Genomic DNA, 23,583 nt, shown 5'->3' on the forward strand with positions numbered 1-23,583 from the left:
ACTATGATCTCCATCAGGCGTTAGCTGGAAGGATTGTGCCTGAAGAAACTGGTTTGGACAGGGATTTTTACCAAATTCTATTCAGCAGTGTTTAGATAACTTCTTGGAAAAACAGGCCAACAAGAACCAATTCTATTCACTGGTAGGAACTGAGGACTTCACTGAACACAAGTTACTATTCAGAGGAAATGAAAGATTCCTCTTACCTCGGGAATAGCATTTCCAATGATAAGCCAGGCTTTTTTCCCCATTCCCAGAAAATAATTGCACAGGAGCACGGCGTGTTCCTCCTCATCTCCCGCCAGAAGGTAAAGAAATTGCTAATCCAAGTAAATAAAAAAGAGGGCTTTCTATGCAGTTTCTATGCAGTTATCCACTGAGCTTTCAACTTAGAACATTTAATAATACTTCTTAACACTTCTGAAGCAAAAGTGTCTCCTCTGATCTCTGCAACTGAGCTTTATTGAGCACCGATGCAACACACAGGATGAAGACTGAATACTGGGAAAATCCAGGATGCTCATCTGAGGTTTCTACCGTGGGAAGCAGAGCCTTTGTCTTTTGAGTTACTCTGAATTTTGCAGACAAGTTCTGCTAAAAGCATCATTTATGATTAACTTAATGTCTGCTGCTGTGCTATAGGGGACAGATTTCTCTATGTGACAGAGAAGGCTAAATATCTATCCCATTACTGCTGACATGACATGCAATGGTTTTTTCTGTAGTTCCTTGCAGCAACAATTTCAAGTCTAGTTTTGAATTCTCCATCAGTCAGTCTCCTTTCACTTGTGCATGATGAGCCATTTTGGATTGTTTTCTAACTGAAAAAAAATCCAGAAAAAGCTTAAAGCCTTAAGCATTTGGAGGGTCAATCAACAGCAGACTAACAAAGATAAAACTTTTGACTCATAACAAGATGAGCAACTTTTCTCAAGCTTTGGTCCTCATCCTTCCAAATAAACAGCTCATAAAGAAAAGTCATCCTCACAGTAATAGAATCACAGAATACTTCAGGTGTGACAGGACCTCAAGAACTCATTTAGTACTCAAAAGCAGGGCCTGTTGGGGTGTTACTTCACATTCAAGAGGATAAAGAACTTCTGTTTAATGCACTGCTTACGTCTGATGTACTCCATAAATCACAAATCCCAGCAAACGACACGCTATCTGGCAAAAAAGGAATCAAAGCAACGTATCTGGCCACCAGCTCCTGCAAGAAAGCAAACCAGAACAAGTCAGCCCTTCGATTCACAACACCAACCACTGCTGTTGTCACACCAGGCGTGAGGCGCAGTGCTGCCCCACAGCTGGCAGTGACAACACACTGCCTGCCTTCATGACACGAGTAGCTGGCTCATTTCAGAACCTAGATGATTTATTCCCATTGAGGTTTGGCATAATTCTTTGTCTTTTAAAGGCCAATACTCACAAATACATCTATGTTTTTCCCCAGAGGGGACAAAGCCCCTTTTCCAGCATGGTTATGGACAGACTTGCTGTGTATCACACATTGTCATTACTACTTCATTTCCTATCTGTAGTTTTCCCTTTCCCAAAAGTGTGGCTGTGCATCAGGCCCACAGAAACGGGATGTGCCTCTGTGCCCTTGCCAACAACGGGCATTCCAAAACCCACAGCCCAGAAACTTCACTGTCTTCTCTCAGTACTTACTGCTGTTGTTTGACAACTATTTGGGACGGCATCAAGGAGCTCCTGTGGTGGATTCAGAGGTTTGATATATCTGGTAATAAAAACTGTTTTCCCGCTGAGGTCAATTACAGTTGTTAGGCATTGGCGGCTTGGAAACTTTGATGTACATTCAGCTTCATACTTTGCTGCTGCCTGCAGCAACTTCTCATCTTCTTGGGTATCAAACTTCAAAAGATAAAAGAATTTTTACAAAAATAGTTTTATTTATAGTTTGGGCTGAAGCCTTTACTATATTCAGCCTTATTTCAACATTTACAGGAGCGTGAGGTTAGTGGTTGGACCTGATGACCTTAAAGGTCTTTTCCAACCGTAATGATTCTGTGACTCTGTGATAAAAGGAGGTAAAATTATTTCCTAATAGCATTTCAAACTCTTCTTGTAGTATACCCTTTGACTCACAGACGTGTAAGAAAGGTTAAGGAAATGGAAAAATCGGGCAATTTGCATTTACTTACGAATGCACATCATGACCTGTTCCCTATAAACTGCACTTATGAAAGCACTGAAAAATGTAGTGAAAATTATGGCCAAGTAAAGCTGCAGGGACATATCTAACACCACATATTAACTCAAAGGTAAACAGTTCTGCTTAGGTACTAATCCTACATGCTAGTCACATAACACTGCATGAAAACCACAAATGAGGTTATGCTCAAGATCCCAGGAATCAGCAACACTGCAGCAAGCCTGTGCAATGCCAGAGTATTTGCAGAGAAGGTCAAGTAATCTTTAGATGAATCCTTCTAATTCAGACTTGTCTAAAATTTTAAAGCTTTTAGATGAACTTTTCCAGAAGCAAACTGAGGACTGGAACATTACAGAATTGATCAGAATTAATTATTAATAATGATATTTAATTTGCTCCTGTCACCTAAAATGTCATCTGTTAAAAGGTATTAGGATCAATCAAAATAGGGTTTTTTAAATCTCCTTGGAATCTCTTGTATATTTCTAGTGGTGCTGAGAATTAAAGCTCACCCTTCACAATATTTTTTGTTCAAAAGAAACCACTTGTGTCATTTTGTCTATCCAGAGGTGGAACAGCTGGGCACTGTCCTGTAGCTGGACCTCCAAGTCAGCAGAGAAAGCACTCAGTACTGATTCTTCTCAATCATAATTAAGACCTGAAACATACAGCCTTTGCCACTTTGTAATGGAAATGTAGTAACTCACTGCAAATATTACTGACAAATACACAACTGTGGTGTCTGAGTCAAGTAACACAGCACACAAAAATGCTGCTGAATGGCACAAAACCAAGCCAGAGCTTCAACGGGGAACAACAGGAATCTTTCAGCTTATTTAATTTATCAGTATTGTACCTTTTTAAGCATTTCATTCATCTATACAGAGATTCAGGAAGGACAGCAGGAAAGAGGAAAGAAGATAGGTAAAGAAACAAAAAAGGGTACCATAAAATTAAACCAAAATGCAGCTTAGTGCCCTGAAACAGTACACAGGTATTCCAAATGACTCAGTCACAGCAGGAATGGCTAGGAATAGGAACAAAGGACAGCAAAACCAGTTAGTTTTTGTCATTTTATGCCAAATACTTTCTGTAATATGCCTGTGTGTTACATTTGGGGAGCTGCAGCACAGAATGGTAACTTTTTCAGTCACAGAATACACCCTGCACGTGGCACTTGAGTACTGGTTTTATGTACAGGTTTCCTCAGATACATACCACCTAAACTAGAAAAGTCTCTGAATGCCTTTGGTCCTGCGTTATCGAGTTTCCTCTAATGTAAAAGTTTCATTGTTTCCTATTACTTTGAGAAAAAAAAGGAATGACTTGAAAGCCCTGTAATGATATTTGCTACAATACATCCTTTGGTTTGGCTTATTACCCAAAGTAAACAAATCACCTGCTGCTAAGTAAAACCTTCATAAGGTTTTAAAAAATCTCTAATGCAAAGAGTGAACAAAGAACTGCCAAAAGTCCTACTGATGCCTAAATTACAACTGTTTTTTCCACTGTTCTTCAAATTTTAGAGAGCAGATCTTCTGTACTAATAGTTTTCTTACCTCTGTGACATTTTCCTTACTCCTGGTTTGACTCTAATGCACTTCAGTGACAATACATACTTTTTGGTATGGTTTGGCTTTTATGGACTACTAGAGCAGCCCAGCTTGGAAGGGACCTCGAAAGACCATCTGGACCAGCCTTTAGTGGGAAAGGGAGCCCAGGTGAGATGATCTAGCACCCTATGCAGTGGCCTCTTAGAAGCTTCCAGTGATGGGGACTCTACCATGTCCCTGGACAAATTGCCTCAATTATTGTTCTCACTGTAAAAAATTTCTTTCTTAGACTGAGATAGAACCTCTCATGGTGTAACTTGGACCCACTGCCCCTTGTCTTCTCAGTGTGGCTCCTTGTGAGAAGCTCTGACGTGCACTACCTCCTGCTACTTAGAACAGGACTTCCTGAGTGAGGATTTACTGTGCTATGACTCCTCCCTACATCTTCAGAGTGGAAGGTACTTCAGCTTCTAGTTCTGAGTTTTGGCAAGAGGCAGTTAGCTCCCACCATCATATTTAAAATGAAAGAGAACTTAGCATCTTTTATTAAAGTCTGACCTGATTTTTCCCCTCTGAAGGGATCAAATCAATTGTATATATATAAAGCTACCAAACTGCACCCTTTTACTAAGCATTGACACAATACATAACTTTTTGGTAACCAAGCATCAAATAGCATCTATGCAAGAAATCCTGAACATTTGTTCATTACTTAAAGAGGTCGAGATTCACAACATATAGTCCATAATATTTTACCCCTTGTTTGAACTTCTGTGAGTTTTCTTTTGAAACAGTACTGGAGACAAGTCTTTCTGTAACAGAGTTGTGTTTCCTTACCCACTCAGGACACTTCTTTCCTTGCAACTAATTACTGTATGTGAAGATTAAGACTATGAGATTCTCGAATTAGGTCTCATCTGTTAAAGGTGCTTCGAGGCTGCCAAGTTTATGTTTAAGGATTTTTACTCCTAGTAATAATCTTGTCATTCAAACTAATTAACCTTAAAAAGTCATCCATGAATGCACTCTATTAATTTTCAACAGTACTAAATTGTAACAATTTCCCCAGTACTACAAGAGAGCAAGAAAACACAGAACTGGACAGTTTCCAAGACTGTAAATTAACAACAAAACGGGGTTTTAGAACTCGTCATACAATTTTATATTTATTCTGGAAAAGAAATGACATAAAGATACACCCTTTCTCTCCTGTTCCCCTTTGCCTCTCACAATGACCAGCGTAGCACTGAATTGCCAAAGAATGAACTCTGCTGTTTTTGCATGAAACACATCCATCCTTGCTGAATGATCTCAAAATCATTGCACAACGTTACAGAAACTGGCAAGCAGTGTGTGCACTTCAACACATTGCTGTTAGTAAAATTAACTGCAAAAAACCCCAACAGCTGCTGTTTAGAAATAATTATCTTCAAGATCTGGAGGCATGCATAAAGCCACAAATAATAAATCCCATATTTGAACAGTACGAACACGGAAGCAAGAAAATACCAGGTTTTCACATGCCACCTCCTTTTCATCCACTGTTCACAAGGGTATTGTTTACAGAAGTAAAAGTTTGCTTTCTTTTAACATTTGAACTAGATACTGGGTGGAAATGATTCCTCCTGCATTAAGTGTCCATCTAACCCAATGGTGCATCCAATTACATCGAACTGAGCTAGGAAATTTTAAGTAGAACACTCAGGATTTGTCCTTCTGTGCTCTGAGTATTCATGTCCTTCAGTACACTGAGCTTCCCTGTTTTTATGCATCTCAAGAACTGCACCACTGGAAACAAAAAGCAAGACTGCGATGACTTGCTGACCAGTTAGTTACCTTCTCTCTGACTGACTCTCCAGGAATGAGCTGTGGCTCAATGGTGATAAACAGTGTCAGATAGGAGCCCTCGCTCAGATTCCGCACCGAGTCGTAACCTCTCTCCATTCCCACGTTCTTTTCTTTGCTGTAGCCAAGGAGGACTGGAGGAATAGCGACCTTAAACGTACCATCAATCTACAACACACAAATAGGAATACTTCTCATTAGATGGAAAACAAAAAAACCCTTTCTCAAAAACTTCTTTCTCAAATACATTTACTATTTGTGTTGAAATATTTTATTCCTTTATTACTCTGAATTACAGAACAATCAAATGAGAGAACGTGACAGATATACTGATTAACTGTGGGGAAACGAGACATCTCATTCTTCAATGCATAATTACAACTGGATTTCAGCCTCTCTTGCATATTATGGATGCTAATATTTAATGTGATGGAAATCATACACACTGGTTCTTACAGAAAGAAAGAGAGCCAGCCTTTCACTGTTTTTCTCCTTGTGGCACTATTTACCTGGAAAGAAATGACAAAATGGCAAAACATGGGTTGCAGGGCTGTGCTTCCAAACACAGCATCACACCAACAGGCCTTTGCCTCATGTTTGAGTGATGTGGAGATCATGCTCCAGCATCATTCCTTCCACATGGAAGCTGCTGATGCTTCTCAGGTGTAACTGGAACTGGGCCAACTCAGACAGCTTCCCCACAGAAGGGTGCTCTGAGAGACCCACCAGCCCTCTGCCGCCACAAACACAGGATAAGGGCTTTCAGAAAGGTTGTGTCAGACAGGAGACAACATGCCCCATGCCTGGGCAAAGCTTGAAGAGGAAAGCAAGATTAACTTCCTGATTTGGACCAAACTCAGATGGGTGCTGTCAGGAAGGGTATCTTCAGTGGATGTGGATGATGAACAGATGACTCACTCAGATGGATCATCAAACATTTAGGAACAAAATAAAGTTCTGATGAGGAGAAAACCCTAAATAAATCACTGGGAAATTTCTGCTGCAGTATAGTAGAACGGGATACAGAAATGTTCCATTTGCTACTGAAATTTAATTGCACCTTGATATAACCACAGGGGAGTTAAAATTCAGAAAGAAATGCTGTTCAAATGAAAAGACTCTCTAATGCTGGAGAGATCTGTGCAGGCACTCACAGTTACACTATGCTTAGGGAGGCACAAACTCCAACACCTCCTCAAAGAAACTCAGGAGTGCATTTGACAGGAATCCTGGAGCTACTCTGGTTCTAACAACTGAAAGTCTGATACACCAGCAAGAGATATGAAGAGTAGAAGCTGACATTGGTATTCGGAATCCTCGAAGATGGGATACAGACTCTGTCCTTCACTATGTATTGGTAAGCAGTCTGTTAAAATGTCTAGGTCTGCCCATTAAGCCTCTCAGGACTGTGAAGAGACACACTCCTGAGGTGAATTTCATGCCTTCAGAGTGGAACACTTCCCTGAAACAAGTAAAGGATCTCCTTCTTTCTTGTTTTTTGGTCTACAACAATGGCAGTCACATTATGTGACATTGGCCACCCTGTGCAGACAAAGACTCATGAAAAGAAGGTTCGACCTCCTCACTATTTACATCTTCTCTGAAGTCAACAAAAGCTTCCTTCTGTAGACCACTACAGCCCTCAAACACCTGGATTGATTAACCTCTGGAGCTGAGGATGGGTTATAATTAACGATCTAGCAGAGCAAGTGCCCTAGCTCTGGTTAGATATACGCTGTCCAAAATTTCTCACCCATGGAAAGAATCACAGGCTTTCTTGAATGCCATGACATTTATGTTCTGATAACAGACAGCCCTTGCAAACAGAGAGCCCAAGAAAACCACTTTGAACTCCAAGCACTGCACTTCAATTAAATAAGACTTTTATAGTCTTATTCTCCACCCAAGGAATCCAGGAAGCTCACAGTCCTAAAGTCCTTAAGGTTCTCAGAAGTGCCCCACAGAGCCAGAGCTGAACAAATTAATGTGTCATTAGGTATGCAACTGATGTCAGAATTTTCATGAAATAAGAAACTGAGACTTTTGTGAAACAATGACTGGATCTACCCACGAAGGCAACTGCCTTACAGAACAAATAAGACCCTACAGCAAGGTTACTATTTGATGTGAAAAATTAGTTTCCTTAACCTAAGTGCAAGAGGAGTGGCTGGACAAAAAAATGCCTTCTCCCCATGAAGAACTGCATGTCTTACAAGTACTCCCATGACTAACTGTTGGTATCTCTTGAAGAAAGCTTCTCTTGAAAAGTTCTAAAAATGGAAGAAAGAAGGTACTGAGAGAGGCAAAGGTGAAAATCTTCTGATTCATGAAAAGTGTGAAAAAAGAAGATATGTCAAGCTTCCTATCATCTCTCTAGGTGATATTCTTAGTCTGTGCAATACCAAAGGTCTCAAAAGCCACTGAGACAATCACCTAAAGAATCTGCACTTTGAACCTTATTACTGAAGGGAACCAGGCTGCATTGTCAGTGTAGAAGTACGTTTATCTCTTCTCCCATCAAATTGTTGAGCTCAGTGACAAAAACTCAGCAAAGCTGACAAAAAAATGGAGGTTTCAGACATCTTCAAATAATTCAATAAAAATAAACTATCAAGTACAGAGAACATCATTAATTCTGACATTCCATTACCAGCCCCTTTCCATTCTGCAGTTTTGTATTGTAAGAGATTTACCCCAAGTTACTGACTTACCCTTGCTTGAAAATATATGGTAGTAAAGGGAATCTTAACAGATCCCAGCCAGCGCCTCTCAACACGAGTGTGGATTCCACTTCCTCCTTCACAACCATCCTATTAGAAAGTTGCCCAACATAACACTTCAGACAGCTTCATTTCGTTTAATTCCACCAACAGTTTAATCAAGGCATTAATAAAAATTCTCTATTGCTTGAATAGGTATCAGTTCAGTTACTAGTATGGCAGAGATTGCTCTACGTGCCTTTCAAGCACGCCGGACGCTGAACAAATACCAGAACGTCACGGTCTGTGACACAACACGATCACACTTCAGGGTTCGAATCCTCTATGACCTGCAATGGAGAACTCAAAACTCTGACAAGAAGTCCACAGGAGTCTTTCTCAAAGTAAACTAAGCTCTGGCCTTCTAATGAGTTATTTCACTAAACTTTTTGAAAGTAAAAAAACTTGTGTGAAAGTCTTAACTAAACCCCGTGGAACAAAAGCACTGTTTTCACGTGTGTTGCCTATCAGGGATGTTCCAATCTAGTTTCATCAGCCTACAAGTTACTTAAAAAACCCTTACTTCCCAAAGGCTAGAGTGACAGCAGAGTTTCAAGACTGTCTTCTTTCTGATTCATAAAATACCATTTCAGTTTTGAGGACAGAGTTCTGTTCTCAGTGAAATGTGTGCGTTGTGTATTTTTAGGTTATATTTTCAAGGAGGCCGAGTGCAGCTATTTTTGTGCATGCTGAATTGACTGGGAAAGCTTTCACTGGTTTCCACAGGAGGAGGAGTGATGCCAACATTGACAGCTTACAAAATTTTCTTGTTAGTAGTACTTGCAATTTTTATCTCACTCCAAAAATTAAGGCATATAACCAAAAGATGTTGTGGTTTTTTTGGTTTTTTTTACAGCTTGTAGAAGAGGATGAGACAGCATAAGAAGATAGTTAATAAAAAATACTGAAACTAGGATCATTCATCTGGAATTCAGTAATAAATTCTGATGGAAAAGAATTCAGATTACAATTCATATGTTGCCTCTTATTTTAGTACCTCCAATTTAATTAAATATCAGTAAAACAGATTACATATGCTCAACAACAGCAGCAGATGATATGGTTCAGGCTTAATTTGTGCAGACAAAGGTTAACACTATGAAGATTTATCCCTCAAAAATCTTGTGGTATTGACTAGATATAAAATCATAAGGAATGACAAAATAGAGGAAGGAGGCACATTAAGGTGAAAGCTGTTACACCTAAGTCTTACTCTGCCAACTTCAACAAGTTTGTAGTGTTCCCTAATGGCCACTGTCCTTCACTTATGAGCTCACCTCTACAGCATCATGAAGCACTTCATCAAAAACGTTAATGAAGACTTCATCCTTCACTGACTGCAAGCTGTGGCTGCTGTAGTCACCATTAGGAGCTCTGAAAAGGTGAAATACCCAAAGAAGTGATTTGAACAGAATGGGAGAAGAATAAATCTGCATGCTCAAATTAAATTACTATCACTCAGGAACAATTTGGTTTCATTTTGCCATACCTAAATGGAAGCTCAAGCTCCTCATTCCAGTTGGGGTTTGGACCCTCTGCCGTTGTTGTCCGGCAGACTGTTCGCTGAAAAGAAACTTCTACAAAAGGACGGACTAAAACCTATAAAGAGAGGCCAAAACAAAGGAGACAGACCTCTAGAAAAATTCATTGGAACATCTTAAATGCTACATTTTTACATACTCAGAAAAATAAGCAAATACTTTGTGGTGATCAGGCTGGTCCAGCCCAGATAAAGCTTTAATACATCTCAAATATTGCACTTCCCAGGCTGTTAAGGACTTCTGAAGCTTTTAATACTATTTTGTATGTTAGCATTTCCAAAAGATCATGTTTTCAGAATACCTGACGTATTTATACACACTGGCAAAAACCACATTTTCTCCAGACGGTGGGAAAGCTCCTGGCTAGTTAATCAAAGGAAGGAACTAAAAGAGAACATGTGGCCCAGACACCAGTGGAAAAAAAGTGCATTTGTCTGCTCTTATCTGTAATCCAAGAAATCTGCTGCTGCCATCCTGGTTGCCTCTGGAACTGGCTCCTACCACAGATAAGCAACTTGCACTAGACACAACAAATCCCTAATGTGATTGAAAACACCTTGATGGAGCATTTCCTTAACATTCAAATGTATATGGCAGAAGCTTTTCTACACTTCAAAAAGCTCTAATTTTGAAGGGAAATAATAATAAGAAAACCAGGAAAAAAACCCCAAACCCTGAAGGTCTTTCATCTTCACTCAGAAGGATGCTGAATTTAGTTCTCGATAGCAAGCAAATGTAGTTTCAGTATCAGCCAGAAGAATGCTGTGCTGGTTTAGACTGAGAGTGCACCAGGCCCAAAGTTTAGGCGTGAAAATGGCCATCAGACAACACACACAAAAGAGAAAGACCAGTGCAGGCATATATTGTTATATTTTCTCCACTTACTCTTCCAGGCTACAGTCCTTTTCAGCCAAGGACTTTCCTAAGCCTGTAATGATTTTTCTATTAACTCTCAACAGATTACTCTTTATGAATACCTGTCCAATACCTGCTTCAAAGCAAGGAAACCTCTTTAGTCCATAAAATATGTAGCAGCTTCTCTGGGCACCTACTAACTGCTGCATGAAGAACCACAACCTTCTGTCTAACTCCAACCAGCTTCATTTGACAATCCCTCACCCTAACATAAACACTCAATCCTTATCCATAGCCTTACTGTCATTCATGATTTTGTGCCTCTACCATATTCCTCCTCCTCTACTTGCAGTTACTGTTATTCTGGCTGAAAAGTCCTAGATTTTTTCACTGAACAGTAGCCATTCTACATTTCTGACACCCTTGTCACCCTTCTCTGAACCCTTTGCAGTTTTACTATCTTTTTGGGGATCAAGGAGTGGGCAAGCCAACCCCACTAAAAGTATCTTTCTGCTGGCATAAGTTACTGTCTGTGAAAAAGAGGAATGCTCACAACTTCATGTAAGAAAATGTTAGTTTTGTAACATACCTGGTTGAATGCCCAATCCCGGCTATCAGCGGGGCTCTGAGCTGATGGAGAAGCTGCAAACATCTCATTAAAGGACCTTGAAGATTTGGATGGTTGTTGAAGTTTGCTATGAGAGGAAATAGACAACAAGAAGAAGACAAGACAGAGAACACGTTACAAAATATGAATCCTTCACATTCTGTAGTAACCATACAGAATTCTGGACATACTTCCAACATTCTTGTGTTATGACACTAACCTTGGAAAGACATTTATTTGATCAAATAACAAAAAAGAATGCCAGAAGGGGGTAGTGAGTGCATAGCTCTTGTAAGCCTCATTGCAAACAAGTGCTTTGTGCCTCGAGGCTTTCTTTTCTGATGACCTTATCAACTCCAGACTTTTTTTGTTTTGTTTTGGCCTCCCTGCACAGTCTCCTTTATCTCAAGTTTTTTCAGATTAAGGAGATTAATCTCCACAGAATTCAAAAGTAAACCCATGTGAATATCACACAATTAGCAACTTAGCTGAAATACAATTAATGTTAATATGTTTATTTTTATAGTGTTTCCATGTAACATTTTTTGTAATGACATCAGTAGACATTATAAAGGAATTACTATTGGGTGTCAGGAGGTTGGGATATCCCTTTTTTCTATAGTAGCTAGCAACAGGACAAGGGGTAAGGGAACACAAAAAGTTCCACTTCAATATAAGAAAAAATGATTTCACTGTTCAGGTGAGGAAGCCCTGGCACAGGCTGCCCAGAGGGGTTGTGGAGTCTCCTTCCTTGGAGGTCTTCAAGACCCGCCTGGACATGTTCCTATGTGACCTGATCTAGGTGAACCTGCTTCTGCAGGGGTGTTGGACTAGATGATCTCTAAAGGTCCCTTCCAACCCCTACCATTCTATGATTCTATGATTCATGGAGAATGCAGTTCAAAATAAGATAACATATAACGCAAAAAGACTGGGAGGGTTTTTTAATTTCTTTTGTAATAGTGATAATGAACCAAAATCTTTAACTTGTGCTGTCAACATGTTTTTAATATGATTGCATTCTTTTCTCACCGTGAACTTGTTTACAGAAATCCCCCAGAACCTTTGTTATAGTAGAGATATGAAACAATAGAAGATGCTAAATTCTGTTTGCACAGTAATTGGTCAGCCTGAAAACATCCCAGAGAGAGAGAGAACACTGCACTAACACATTGCTTCTGGAACTGAACCACAGTGTTCAGAACTCAAGTATCTCTACATGGCACAGCATCACACAGTGCAGCCATTGCCTTAATATGCCTGAAAGTAACAGTCACCTCTAAAAGCAGTCAGAGCCAAGTTAGGCTCAGTTCATTAACTTCAACAAACAGTTCATGAAGAAGACCAACCAGCTACAGTCAGAGGGCAAATACAAAATCCTATAAGGAAGAACTGGATTTTTTGTAATACTTATTTTTAGTATTAAGATACTATGAATTCAAATTGCCCAAAGTATACCTAGTGGGCTTGCTGAAGGTATATTCCTCTGGTGTTACCAGAGTTATAATGTTATCAAAGCTGTCAGTGATCTTCCAGACAGTTGGGTTTTTTTTCCTCAAGGAGATGAATATAGTTTTTGGTAAAACATTTAAGCATTTCTTGAATTTAGCAGGTGCAGATACACAATCATGTTATTTTGCAAACTTAGAAACCAGCAGTTCCTTATCATTATTAATAGAAAGACAAATGTATGTATGTTTTTATTGTGAGGATCAAAACCACTCACAGCTGAATTTCAACATTAGCTGCTTTAGATGTCCTCAAAACAGCTGTGACTAGAAAATGACTCTGTGGTGGAAGCAGCCATTTACACGTACCTCATCACTGGCTTTCTCACTGGAATATTATAAGCTCTAACGATGTTCACTAAGAGCTTTACATCTCCATCCGATAAATTCTGCGCTGTGACCTTCTTCCTTTCCTTCCTTCTTGGCTTTAACGGTCGTTTCGGTTCTGCCAGTTTAAAGAGGCTGAGTCCCAGAATACTAATAATCATAAAACAGATATTTAGTCTTTTTTTTCATAGAAACCAGCATTCTGATGTTTCCATGACACACAAGTGAATTATGCACTAACAGGAAAAGAATAATGCTCCTGTCAGTGCCACAAAAAGCTCTTTGAAGTGCCAAAATGTTTTGTTTAGTATGACACAACCCACTTCTGTCTTACATTTCTGAAATTATAACTTCAATGTGAAAATTGTTTTTTTCCAAAAGCATTTAAGATAGAAGACAATTACACAGCTTGAAGACAGATCTACTGTGCTATGAACAAAGCATCTACCAGATCATGACAATCACTGTATGGAATAGGCAAAAAAAAAATCTAACTACACAGCTACATACAACAAACAAGTTGCTACAGAAAAGAAACATGAATATGCCACAACATACCCTGGACCCTCAGAACTTAGAACCCAAGGCAAAGCAGAACCAAAGGAAAAGAAAAAACGGGAAAAGAATAAAAAGCAGATGTATATTTTTTACACATCATTGATATCAACTGCAGACATTCCAAAATCTACTTTAAAAACTGACAGCCAATAGCATGATTTCCTTATACATAACAAAAATCACAGTTATTACTGTTGAAATAAATGAAAACCATGAGTTACTGAACTATCTCACTGAGTAGATGCTTTAAACAAATCATAGTGTATTTTGAATTTATTAACCATATAAACTAGCAAATAGATTCCAATATCAATTCGTATTTATCATAAGAAAATACTGATGAAGCATTTGATTTGAAACAACTCCAAAAGCTAATTGTAGTCTCATTCAGATTTTTCCATTCTGTGATGTGAAAACACAAACAAAAAAATAGGATCAACTCTTTTGTAAGACAGCAAGTCTTTGTGTGTCCAGTAGATGGGACTGTTTAGATTTATACTGCTGATTGAAAAAGCTTTGTCTGCACTTTAAGTGTGACAGGTTTGTAGTGAACACAAGTAACTTCTACATAAAGGAATAAATGACTATCTTTCACAACCTCTTTACTTACACAGATTTTAAGTGAGCAACAGAAATTAAGAGTCATCTATACTGAGATGACTGAACAGGTCAAAATCAGCAAATACGGGATTTGGAACAAAAATTGAAAGAAGGTGCTTAAAGTAATAAAAAATTATCTTAAATAAACAAAGTAATTTCCAAGCCCAGTAACATTTCTGAAAGCGAGCAGCACAGCTGTATCCAGCAACAGCAAACAGAAATATATATATATGACAAAAATAAAGATGACTGCTAAAAAAGAAAAATAAAAAAATCGACTGCACATTTTTTGCAGATCATATTCACTGACTCTAGGTGAGCATCACTGTACAACAAGTAATACTGTTACTACTCCTGAAGCTTGTCTGATATTTGGAAATCACTCAATCTGGCACCAGCTAGGGCTTTGCTCAGCTCATCAGAGCAAAGCCTGATGCACTGTATCTTGCTCAATCTTATTTACATGCTGTCACATCACTTCTGCCAAAACCAAACTTGTCCTCAAAAATGTTTTTATGCACCTTGTGCATCAATAAGCTGTCTGTACTGGCAGAGGTGTACACAGTGCTTGGATGATCAGAGATGGTTTTCCATTAATTACTTTGACTTAGAAGAAATAAAGATAGCTCCCTTACCCCAGGCTGGGAATCTCCTCTTCGTTGACAAGGTCAGAGAGAAGGAAATGGTGTTTTGCTACGAGGAAACGGTTTATAACTGATTCTCGAACCTGTGAATGGGATCAGAGGTAAAAGTACATTCCTAATCCAACCCCCTTGCAAAGACTTGCACTCTGTCCTTTAAACAAAATGTCCAAATACACATTCTCTATTTTCCTCTGCTTTTAAAAGAGTCAAGTCCAAGGAAAAATTTCTTTCCACTACCTGCTTGTTGAGAACATAAGCTCATTTTGCAAATCCAACCATCCTCTAGAAACACACGTCTAGCCAGATAACATATCAAATCATGCAATCAGGAAATGAAGCCTTATCTGCTTACAGCTCATCATCAGAAACGATCGCAAAAATAACACTAACAGACATCTCTTTTTCCATATCTAAATGAAGCTGCAGAAAAGGATGGAGAGAAATCTATATGGTATTAGTTATGTGGAATAAAAGCAACACTTTGGACTGCAGAACAATCAATGAAGCCTGTATAACACACTGCATTCCAATAAGAATTTTAAAGACTTAGTTCATCACATTTCTATGATGAGGTCACAGTCTGAAGGACGGAGATGAAAGTCTGCCGCCTTCTCCCGACGACTACGTGGAAGCAGGCCTTTTTTCTGGCACTAATGCCTTTATATACTGTGCTATTACAAGATCAGTTGCAAAACAGCAATAACAAACAATTTCCTGCCGTTCATCTCCCTTTGTTATTTTTAGAAGTTTTTGTTTAAGTCATTCTTATTACATCTTTGTGTTGAAGCCATAGGCATAGAAAGACTACACACCAGAGTGAAATGAATTTCAGTTCTGATGGGAGTAATCTGATTTTCAAGCACATATGACAATTTATAAAAGTGTAAAATATTCAAACGTTATTTTAAAAAAGACTACTTGTATTTAATCTAATAGAGTGACAAATAAAGGTACTGTAACGTACATTACTCTGTACTACTATTTTTCAACATGCTGCATAAACCATGTGTTTGAGTGCACACTTAACTACCATGCAAAACAGACAGGAGGGCTGACAGAGACACAACAGCTTTCTTAAAAATACTAATTTTTTGACATTATCATACGCAATCTGGGCTTCGACACTTGTCCAGATGATTTAAATGTTATTCACTGTCTGCAATTGTTTTACGGACAGTTCCCTCTAACAGACAATTTGTTTTGTCCTGCATCAAATGACTGTTACTATAATATTAGCTATTTTGCTGGCTGGCCAGGATTTCACATGCCTTTTGATATTTGCAGTACTGGTAAGAAACCCATAGCCACAATTTGTACTTGCTATTTTGCCAAAACACTCTCAAATTGCAAACTTCTCTTGGTTGTATGACCAACGTTTTCATACATCTTTTTTTTTTCCCCTAAAGATTGAAGAGAATGTCATCTTAAGAGAATGAACAGACTAGAAAAATAAATCAAAGTAAGGGGGAGAAGATGTCAGTCTAATAATTAGCACAATGAAGGTAAGATGATGGAAGATTTGCCCTTTGCCTCAGGCTGCAGGACTCACGCTGTGTATGGCACTACATAATTTTTAACAGCAGTTGCGGCCAGTTTCATGGACATCGTTAAGTTCTTGGTGTCACAGCTTACAAGGAAATCAGGGAGGAGAGGGAAATCAGTGAACACCTAGGGTGCAGCAGTATATACCTCTGGGAAACTGGAGCAAAAAAGAATTTACAAAGCTGCTAAAAAAAACCAGAGAAACTGGTCATTTTGTATATTGCATCTTTTTCAGTAAGGTTACACAAGCCATTTGCAGACCTCAGCCACTTGTTCAATAAGGCCAGTTTGAGAACTAACTTGGAATTTTAAAGATGCCTGTAGGTCACAATTAGAGATGAATAAGATTTTAGTATTCATGGAAATACAGCATCCAAGTATAAAAGCAACACATGGCCTAGAGAAATATGGTGGATCCATATTTCTTTGCAGCTTACCTTCTGTAGATAGTTGGCAACAGCTGTTCTGTGTGCATCAAGGTAATTTTTGCTGTCAATCACATCACTCTTTTGCAGTCTCTTCTCATAGTCCTAAAGATATTTACTAGAGTTTGTGATTCAATATATATTCAGTGCTTTGCTACACACAAGAAAACTGGTAAATATTTCATTAATATTAATGTGTGGTTCACAACAAACCAAAACAGATGTCAGAGGTTTCTAAAGCTATTATCAATGCTAATGTATACAGCAATAGCACTGCGAAACTTCCATGAAGAGAGACAAGAATTCCATTAAGGTACAAGATCCATGTGATTTAAATTATGATGAATAGGTTGAAGGCTTCCCTCTCTTCTTTTAAAGCTGAACTGTGACCTGCTGCTGTAAATTGAAAAAACATTTGAACTGGAAATGGTTTCTCTTACTGCACCTGCAACAGGGGAAATCCTTTATAAACAAAAGCTATGCAATATTAAAGGAAGACAACCTGAAATCTGAACCGTGCTTGAATACACATAACTAGCTTCCATGGTGTCTAACACTGGAAGAAGCATTACTTGTGTTAGAAACAACTCTTGAGCTATTTTAAAGTCATATTCAGGAAATAAAGAAATTTAACATTATAACAAAAGTATTCATTTGCTTGTTGTGAGAAAGTGAAAACTCTTTAAGCAGCCTAAGTGTGAAAATTTTGCCTTGCCTGAGGTTTGGTAAAGAGTCTGTGGCCTACACAAGGAGCCAAGATGAATACTGGTTACAACAAGGAAAGATTTACAAGAAACACTTGGTATTATAGTATTATAATATTTCTCAGGGTTATGGTTACTATTCTGGTGGACTACAAGGAAAGCTGTACTGACAAATGCAACTTTTATTCATGAGTTTAGGAAAGTGTCTCAAATTGAGGAGACTGTGACAACTGAAGTCTTCTCTAGGAAAAGGCAAATTTCTGTATTGAGGGCAGACTAACTGCATGTGCTGGCACAGAATGCAACCAGCAGAATAACAACCATATTGAAAAAAATCTGGGGCTTATGGTTTAATGACAACAAATTATGTGTTCTTTTTGCAAAAGGCCTCATTATGAGTAGCATGGCCTACAGACAAAAGGAAATTACTAGCACCTTCAGTTGGGCACTTGTGAGGGCATCTGTGAAATACTGTGTCAATTTGGGGTTGCCAGTTCAAGCAGCATGGGGAGAAACTAGATGGGGTCCACTAAAAGCCTATGATATAAGACAGAGGCCTGGAATACTTGAGCTACAAGAAGTAGTCAGAATCTTAGGATAACGTGGGTTAGAGGAGACTTCACGTGATCATCTGATCCAAACCCTCACTGAAAGCCGGAACAACTCCAGTCAGGATGCTCATGACCTTTGCCAGTTGTATTTTCAGTATCTCTAGAAATGGCAATTCTACAAACCTGCTGGACAATGTGTTCTAGAGTTTGAATATGTACTTTGTGAAAAACGTTTTCATTATGCCTAACTGGAATTTCTCTTGGAACGCCTTGTGTCTATCATCATCTCACCTCTTAGAATGAGTCTTGCTCTGTTTTCTCTGCACCGTCTCACTAGGTACCCAAAGGAAGCAGTAAGATACCCCCTTAGTCTTGCCTGCTTAGCCAAAATAAACTTAGTCCGCTCAGCCTCTCCTTGTATGTCATGTGCTCCTGTCCTGTGGGTATTCAGGTAGCTCTGTGCTGGACTTGCTCCAGTATTTCAATGTTTTTCTTGCACTGGACAAGATCTACCTAAATAGCCTGTGAGCAAGAGGTTAATGAACAATCCAATATCTGCCCACAACTACTTCAGGGGCAGTTACAAAGAAGAGAGTACCAAACTCATCTCTGCAGTTCCAGACAATATAACAAAAGAAAACAGCCATTAAATACAACTTGGAAGGCTGAGACTGGACATAAAAGGTGGTTGTTACTTGTTTGGGGTTTTTTAAATAATCTCTGAAAGGACAGTGCAGTACAGGAACAAGTTATCCAGAAAGGCTGTGCACTCTCACATTTAGAGGTTTTCAAGACTTGGCTAGACAAACACCAGCTGACCTCATCTAGTGCTGGCAACAGTCCCACCACTTCAGTGAAAGCAGGACTAGGTGACCTGCAGGCAATACTTCCCAAACAATATTTCCACGATTCTATGGATTTTCAGACTTCTTTGCCAAATAGCTAAGTAAACCAACTAGGCACAATATCACTTTAAATGTATTTTGAAGATCATGCCATGTAAAATGAACTTGGAATGGGTGATCATGTGTTTATCCAATTCACCTTTGATATAAAAAAAACAAAACAATTCTTAAGCTATGGCTTTTGATTTTGAACGACAACATGAAATACACAAAAACAGTCTGTAAAATCAACCACTTCAGAAATGTATATCAAAGATTTGGCACGTCTTTAAATAACAGATACAAAACTAATTTGAAACATAAAAAGGAAAAATATTTATTGCAAAGGTCCAGACATGACTGAATGAATCTAAATAAAATGGAAAAAAATAACTTTTCAAATACGTTTATGTAAGAAGTAGGGATAGAGCAGCAGTTGCCAGAATCTGAGATGATTTTGATCCTGCTAAGGCAATGAACACAAAAATGCTCCTTAGCTACATGAATTGCTAAAGAACAAAAGCACATACAATTTAACACTAATAATGGACTTCAGATTAAAAATAATTGAAGTATGACCCAAATAAAATTGCACACATTGTATTTCAGTAAGGCAATTAACAGACAGGCAAGGACAAGGTAAGCTAATCAGAATGATGTACTAAACCAGAAATAACTGCAACACAGGCTGTAGCAAGACATAAAAAGGTTTTCATTCTCGCTAGAGTCATAGCTTCCAGCTGTCTCCACAGAATGGACTCCAAAGGTAGTCAGCCTAAGCCTGGATTATCTTTGCATTACCTTTTCAATGAAATCACTTTAAAAAAAGAAAAAGTTTCTCTCTGAGAACACTTGTGTCTATAGTAGTTGCTGTTTTATTCTTCTTCTCCCACAGTATGTGGAAATATTGCCCTGGAAGGAAGGTGTTCTAATTAGGTTAAAATAACAGTAGAAAAGACTGAAGGAATAAAATTGTCATTTTGTACATGTCGGTGTAGTTGTACATTCTTTAAGGGACCAATTGACTTAATTGCAAGTCAAATATTAACAACACTGAAACTAGAAAAGAAATACTTCACGTAACACTTTACCTGGAAGATTTTCTCACTGATTTCTCGTTCATGTAAAGGGACTTGCTTAAAGTTTCGGAACTCTGGCACCCCCTCATTTCTGAGCCGCAAGAGTCGGAATCTCTTTGATTTATTCAATTCCTCATCGGAAACAAAATTAAACTCTTGCTGCAACTGTTCCAATCTGAAGAAATTAGGAACCTGTGCCTCTCCACTTGTAGCAGCCTAAATCAGTCAAAGCATTAAAACACTTTTAATACAAAGTGACAAAGGTCTATAAAAGAACAAGTCTTAAATGCATATGGCAAGGATGTACATTTTAAGCGGAAGCAATTGAGACAGATCTGACTGAAGCACTTTTAAAGTAGGCTTTTGTTGCAGATGAGATTATACATTTAAGAATACAATAGAATTCTATTTCCTCCCAACATAAAAATTCTATTAAACATACAGAAAAATTTCTTTACTGTAAAGGTGAGGGAGCCCTGGCACTGGCTGCCCAGGGAGGGTGTGGAGTCTCCTCTGAAGGATTTCAAACCTGCCTGGATGTGTTCCTATGTGTGACCTGATCTGAATGGACCTGCTTGAGCTGGGGGAGTTGGACTGGAGGGTCTCTTCCAACCCCTACCATTCTGTGATTTTATGTTTCTATGATAAACAAAACATTAAAGAGTAGAAAAAAAACTAGAACTGAGCAGTTTAATTTAGGAAGCTGTATTGTAAAGGAAATTGATTTGCACAACTTCAGCTATGTAAATAGCTCCTTACTGCATCTCTTTATGCAACTGCTACTAATGAGCAACTTCCTCTTTAACAATATACAAATACACTGGGATGCCCCTGCACTTCAAGGAAACAACAAACCTGAAACCTGTATTTTAAAAGAAATTATAAATGAACCATTTGCATATTCCCTTGTACCTGCTTTTCACCACTACAATAAAACTGAATGGATTAATAAATCATACTCATTAGTAAATCATAAATCCACTACTAAATGGATTAATAAATAATTTTTAGTAGACATTTTGCTTCTTAACATTCACTCACACATGTAAATCCATCACATATAGAGACACTACCACCTTCTTGGCATGCAGACAGATTACCTGAGAAGGGATTAGTGACTAGGTGTTTCACAGCTCCATTTTCAGCACATTTTCAGAGCCCTACAGCTCTGAAAAAGCCACTTACTGTGATCATCTGCATCAGAGCTGCATTGTTCGGGTCATTTGGATCAAGTTTTGCTTCAGCTGCCCATTTTGCTAGTTTCTTCATGTCAGTTAAGCCTGATGTGCCAATGGATGCAATTGCATCAATATTTTTTAAAGCACTAAAAAGACAGAATTGACAGAACTTGTAACTAAACCACATATGACTCAGCAATACAAAAATAAGTACTTAAAATGATCTTGGGAAAAAAAAAAAACCAAACAAAAAAGCTCCCACAACCTGAACAGTAAATTCCACCACACAATTCTTCAGCTGTGCAGAGGAGGGAACAATGAATTACAAAGCAAAGCAAAGAGGAAATCAGAAGAAGCGGGTGGAAGAGAACTTTTACATGAGGTAATCAGGTGCTTATTGACATGTTTATGATACAACTTCAGTATTCCATGGTGCTGATCACTAGGAAGTAAGATGATAAACTGCCCTACAGCATGAAAGTTTGGACAATCCATACCGAAAATAACTTCTCAAATGTACAGTCCTTGCTTGTGCTATGTAGTTAATCCTGTCTTTGACCCAGATGGCTCTTAGACCTGCATTGTAGCCTGTCTCTGCCCTCTTCCCTGACCCTGGGGCTCCATTCATCCTCTTAATGTGTTTGGGACTGCTGCCAGCACTGTGCTCTGCTTGTCCTGTTCAGCTCCTGCAAGACTGCATGCTGGCTGGTGAGGAACACCCTTGCAGCCTTCTCTCTTATGCTGCAGCCCCACTTTTGGTCCTCTCTGATGGTACGAGTCCTAGCTCTACTCATCCTTTAGATACTCCTGCTCACTTTCTTGTGTTCACAAAAGGCAAGAAAATACAGCTGGTAGTCTGGAGACTATTTGTACACTGACTTGCTGGCCAGGCTTCTGGCATCTTCTCACAACAAGCCATCCCTGAAGCCTTACCACTGCTGAAACCTTGCCACCTAAACCCTACTAAACCCTGCTGGGGTTTAGGACATGCATGTTATTAGCCAAATACCACAGAAGGTGCATGTTATCACTTCTCTTGTTAGTAGTGTTGAGTCTTTATTGTCTACTTATCTGTCTATATTCAGGAAAACTTCAAAAACATATGGATCTTTCTCATGTTTGGTTAGAATCAGTCAAACATCTAACAGCTACTGGAACAGCAGATAAAGCAGTAATATCAAGGTTTTATCTTTAGGCATCAGTCTTGAACAAAGGCACGCTGAATCACAATTGGGCTAAAAAGCTAATGGGTAGCAAAATCTAACTTTAGGCATGAAAATCTTGTCTCTGACTTTCACAACAAACAATGGAAAGTCAGAGAGGGCTTTTCATCTCTAGAGGGTGATTGAAAGAGTGTTTTACTGCGACTTCTTTCTGAAATTCTCTATTTTCCCATTGACTACAGTGATTACTCTCCTGAGTTTAAAGTTAGCCTTTGGGAATGAATCCTTATGTTTTAATCTCATGTTGTTCTAGTCCCATGGAAGTCTGTAGGTGTACTCACGTATCCATCAGCAAGTTACTCTAATGGCTACAGCTTGGGTCAATACTAGTCAATACTAGTAACAGAGCAATTTGGACGTCAATATCTAGTCTCTAAATAAAGTCTCTGACAGAAGCTGGAAGAGGTACTTGCTCTGAGTTAAAAAGTATAGGAAAGCTCTTTACAGTGAAGAACTCTTTACTTCTCTTACAGAACAGGCTTTACAGTGAAGTTACCTGGGGACACTACAAAAGCAGATTTTATGTATTGTTGCCTTGACTATTGGAATTACACAAAAGCAACAAAATGGACAAATTATCTGCTGCACCCAACTTGCAGCCACAAGGCAATTAGTTTGTTTTGAATGGAAGAATATACTTATTTCTGCAGATCAACAGGCCTCTGAAGGAAAAAATGATGGAAGAATATTGTCTTGGAACAATCCAATAGATGAGAATTTTTCTCTGATTCATTCACTAATGCTGTCAAAGCCCCGTACTAATTTCTGCTGCTTTCACGGGGTGATTTTTATCATAAATTACAGAAAAGGCATGTCCTCCAATAGCCTCCCCAAATGCACTTTGGATAAAAAAAGAGCTGGAGCTTCTGTTCTTAGCAAAATCATTACAGGAAAATTCCCTGCCAGTGTTTATTTTCTATTAGAATATCATAAAATTGAATGAATCAGCCTGAATTTAACTTTAATATTGGCTATAAATAATATCCCAAAAGATAAAATTTCTAACTAGAAATCTGTTTACCAA

The 23,583-nt window shown here is 38.6% G+C and overlaps 1 protein-coding gene across 5 annotated transcripts in view; it reads right to left on the reverse strand.

Annotated features, from left to right (window-relative positions):
• LOC104552306 (C1q and TNF related 7) overlaps positions 1-23,583 on the reverse strand; it is a 121,506-nt gene that overhangs the window by 5,323 nt on the left and 92,600 nt on the right. For 3 of the 5 annotated variants that reach the window (XR_009818482.1, XM_061993402.1, XM_061993405.1), the window contains 13 exons: positions 21,344-21,482; positions 20,171-20,374; positions 16,953-17,045; positions 14,965-15,056; positions 13,154-13,321; positions 11,319-11,424; positions 9,823-9,932; positions 9,611-9,707; positions 8,286-8,384; positions 5,566-5,742; positions 1,672-1,875; positions 1,121-1,210; positions 207-320 (listed from right to left, as the gene is read on the reverse strand). Coding sequence is in view for 4 of the 5 variants with exons in the window: in XM_061993402.1 (XP_061849386.1) it covers positions 207-320; positions 1,121-1,210; positions 1,672-1,875; positions 5,566-5,742; positions 8,286-8,384; positions 9,611-9,707; positions 9,823-9,932; positions 11,319-11,424; positions 13,154-13,321; positions 14,965-15,056; positions 16,953-17,045; positions 20,171-20,374; positions 21,344-21,482 (1,693 nt within the window). In the remaining variant the exon portion in view is untranslated. The remainder of the gene's footprint in view (positions 1-206; positions 321-1,120; positions 1,211-1,671; positions 1,876-5,565; positions 5,743-8,285; positions 8,385-9,610; positions 9,708-9,822; positions 9,933-11,318; positions 11,425-13,153; positions 13,322-14,964; positions 15,057-16,952; positions 17,046-20,170; positions 20,375-21,343; positions 21,483-23,583) is intronic. The other 2 variants (XM_061993403.1, XM_061993404.1) reach the window with 2 other exon arrangements.

The sequence above is a fragment of the Colius striatus genome, chromosome 3 (genome assembly GCF_028858725.1).
Source record: "Colius striatus isolate bColStr4 chromosome 3, bColStr4.1.hap1, whole genome shotgun sequence".
In the NCBI taxonomy this organism is placed as follows: Eukaryota; Metazoa; Chordata; class Aves; order Coliiformes; family Coliidae; genus Colius; species Colius striatus.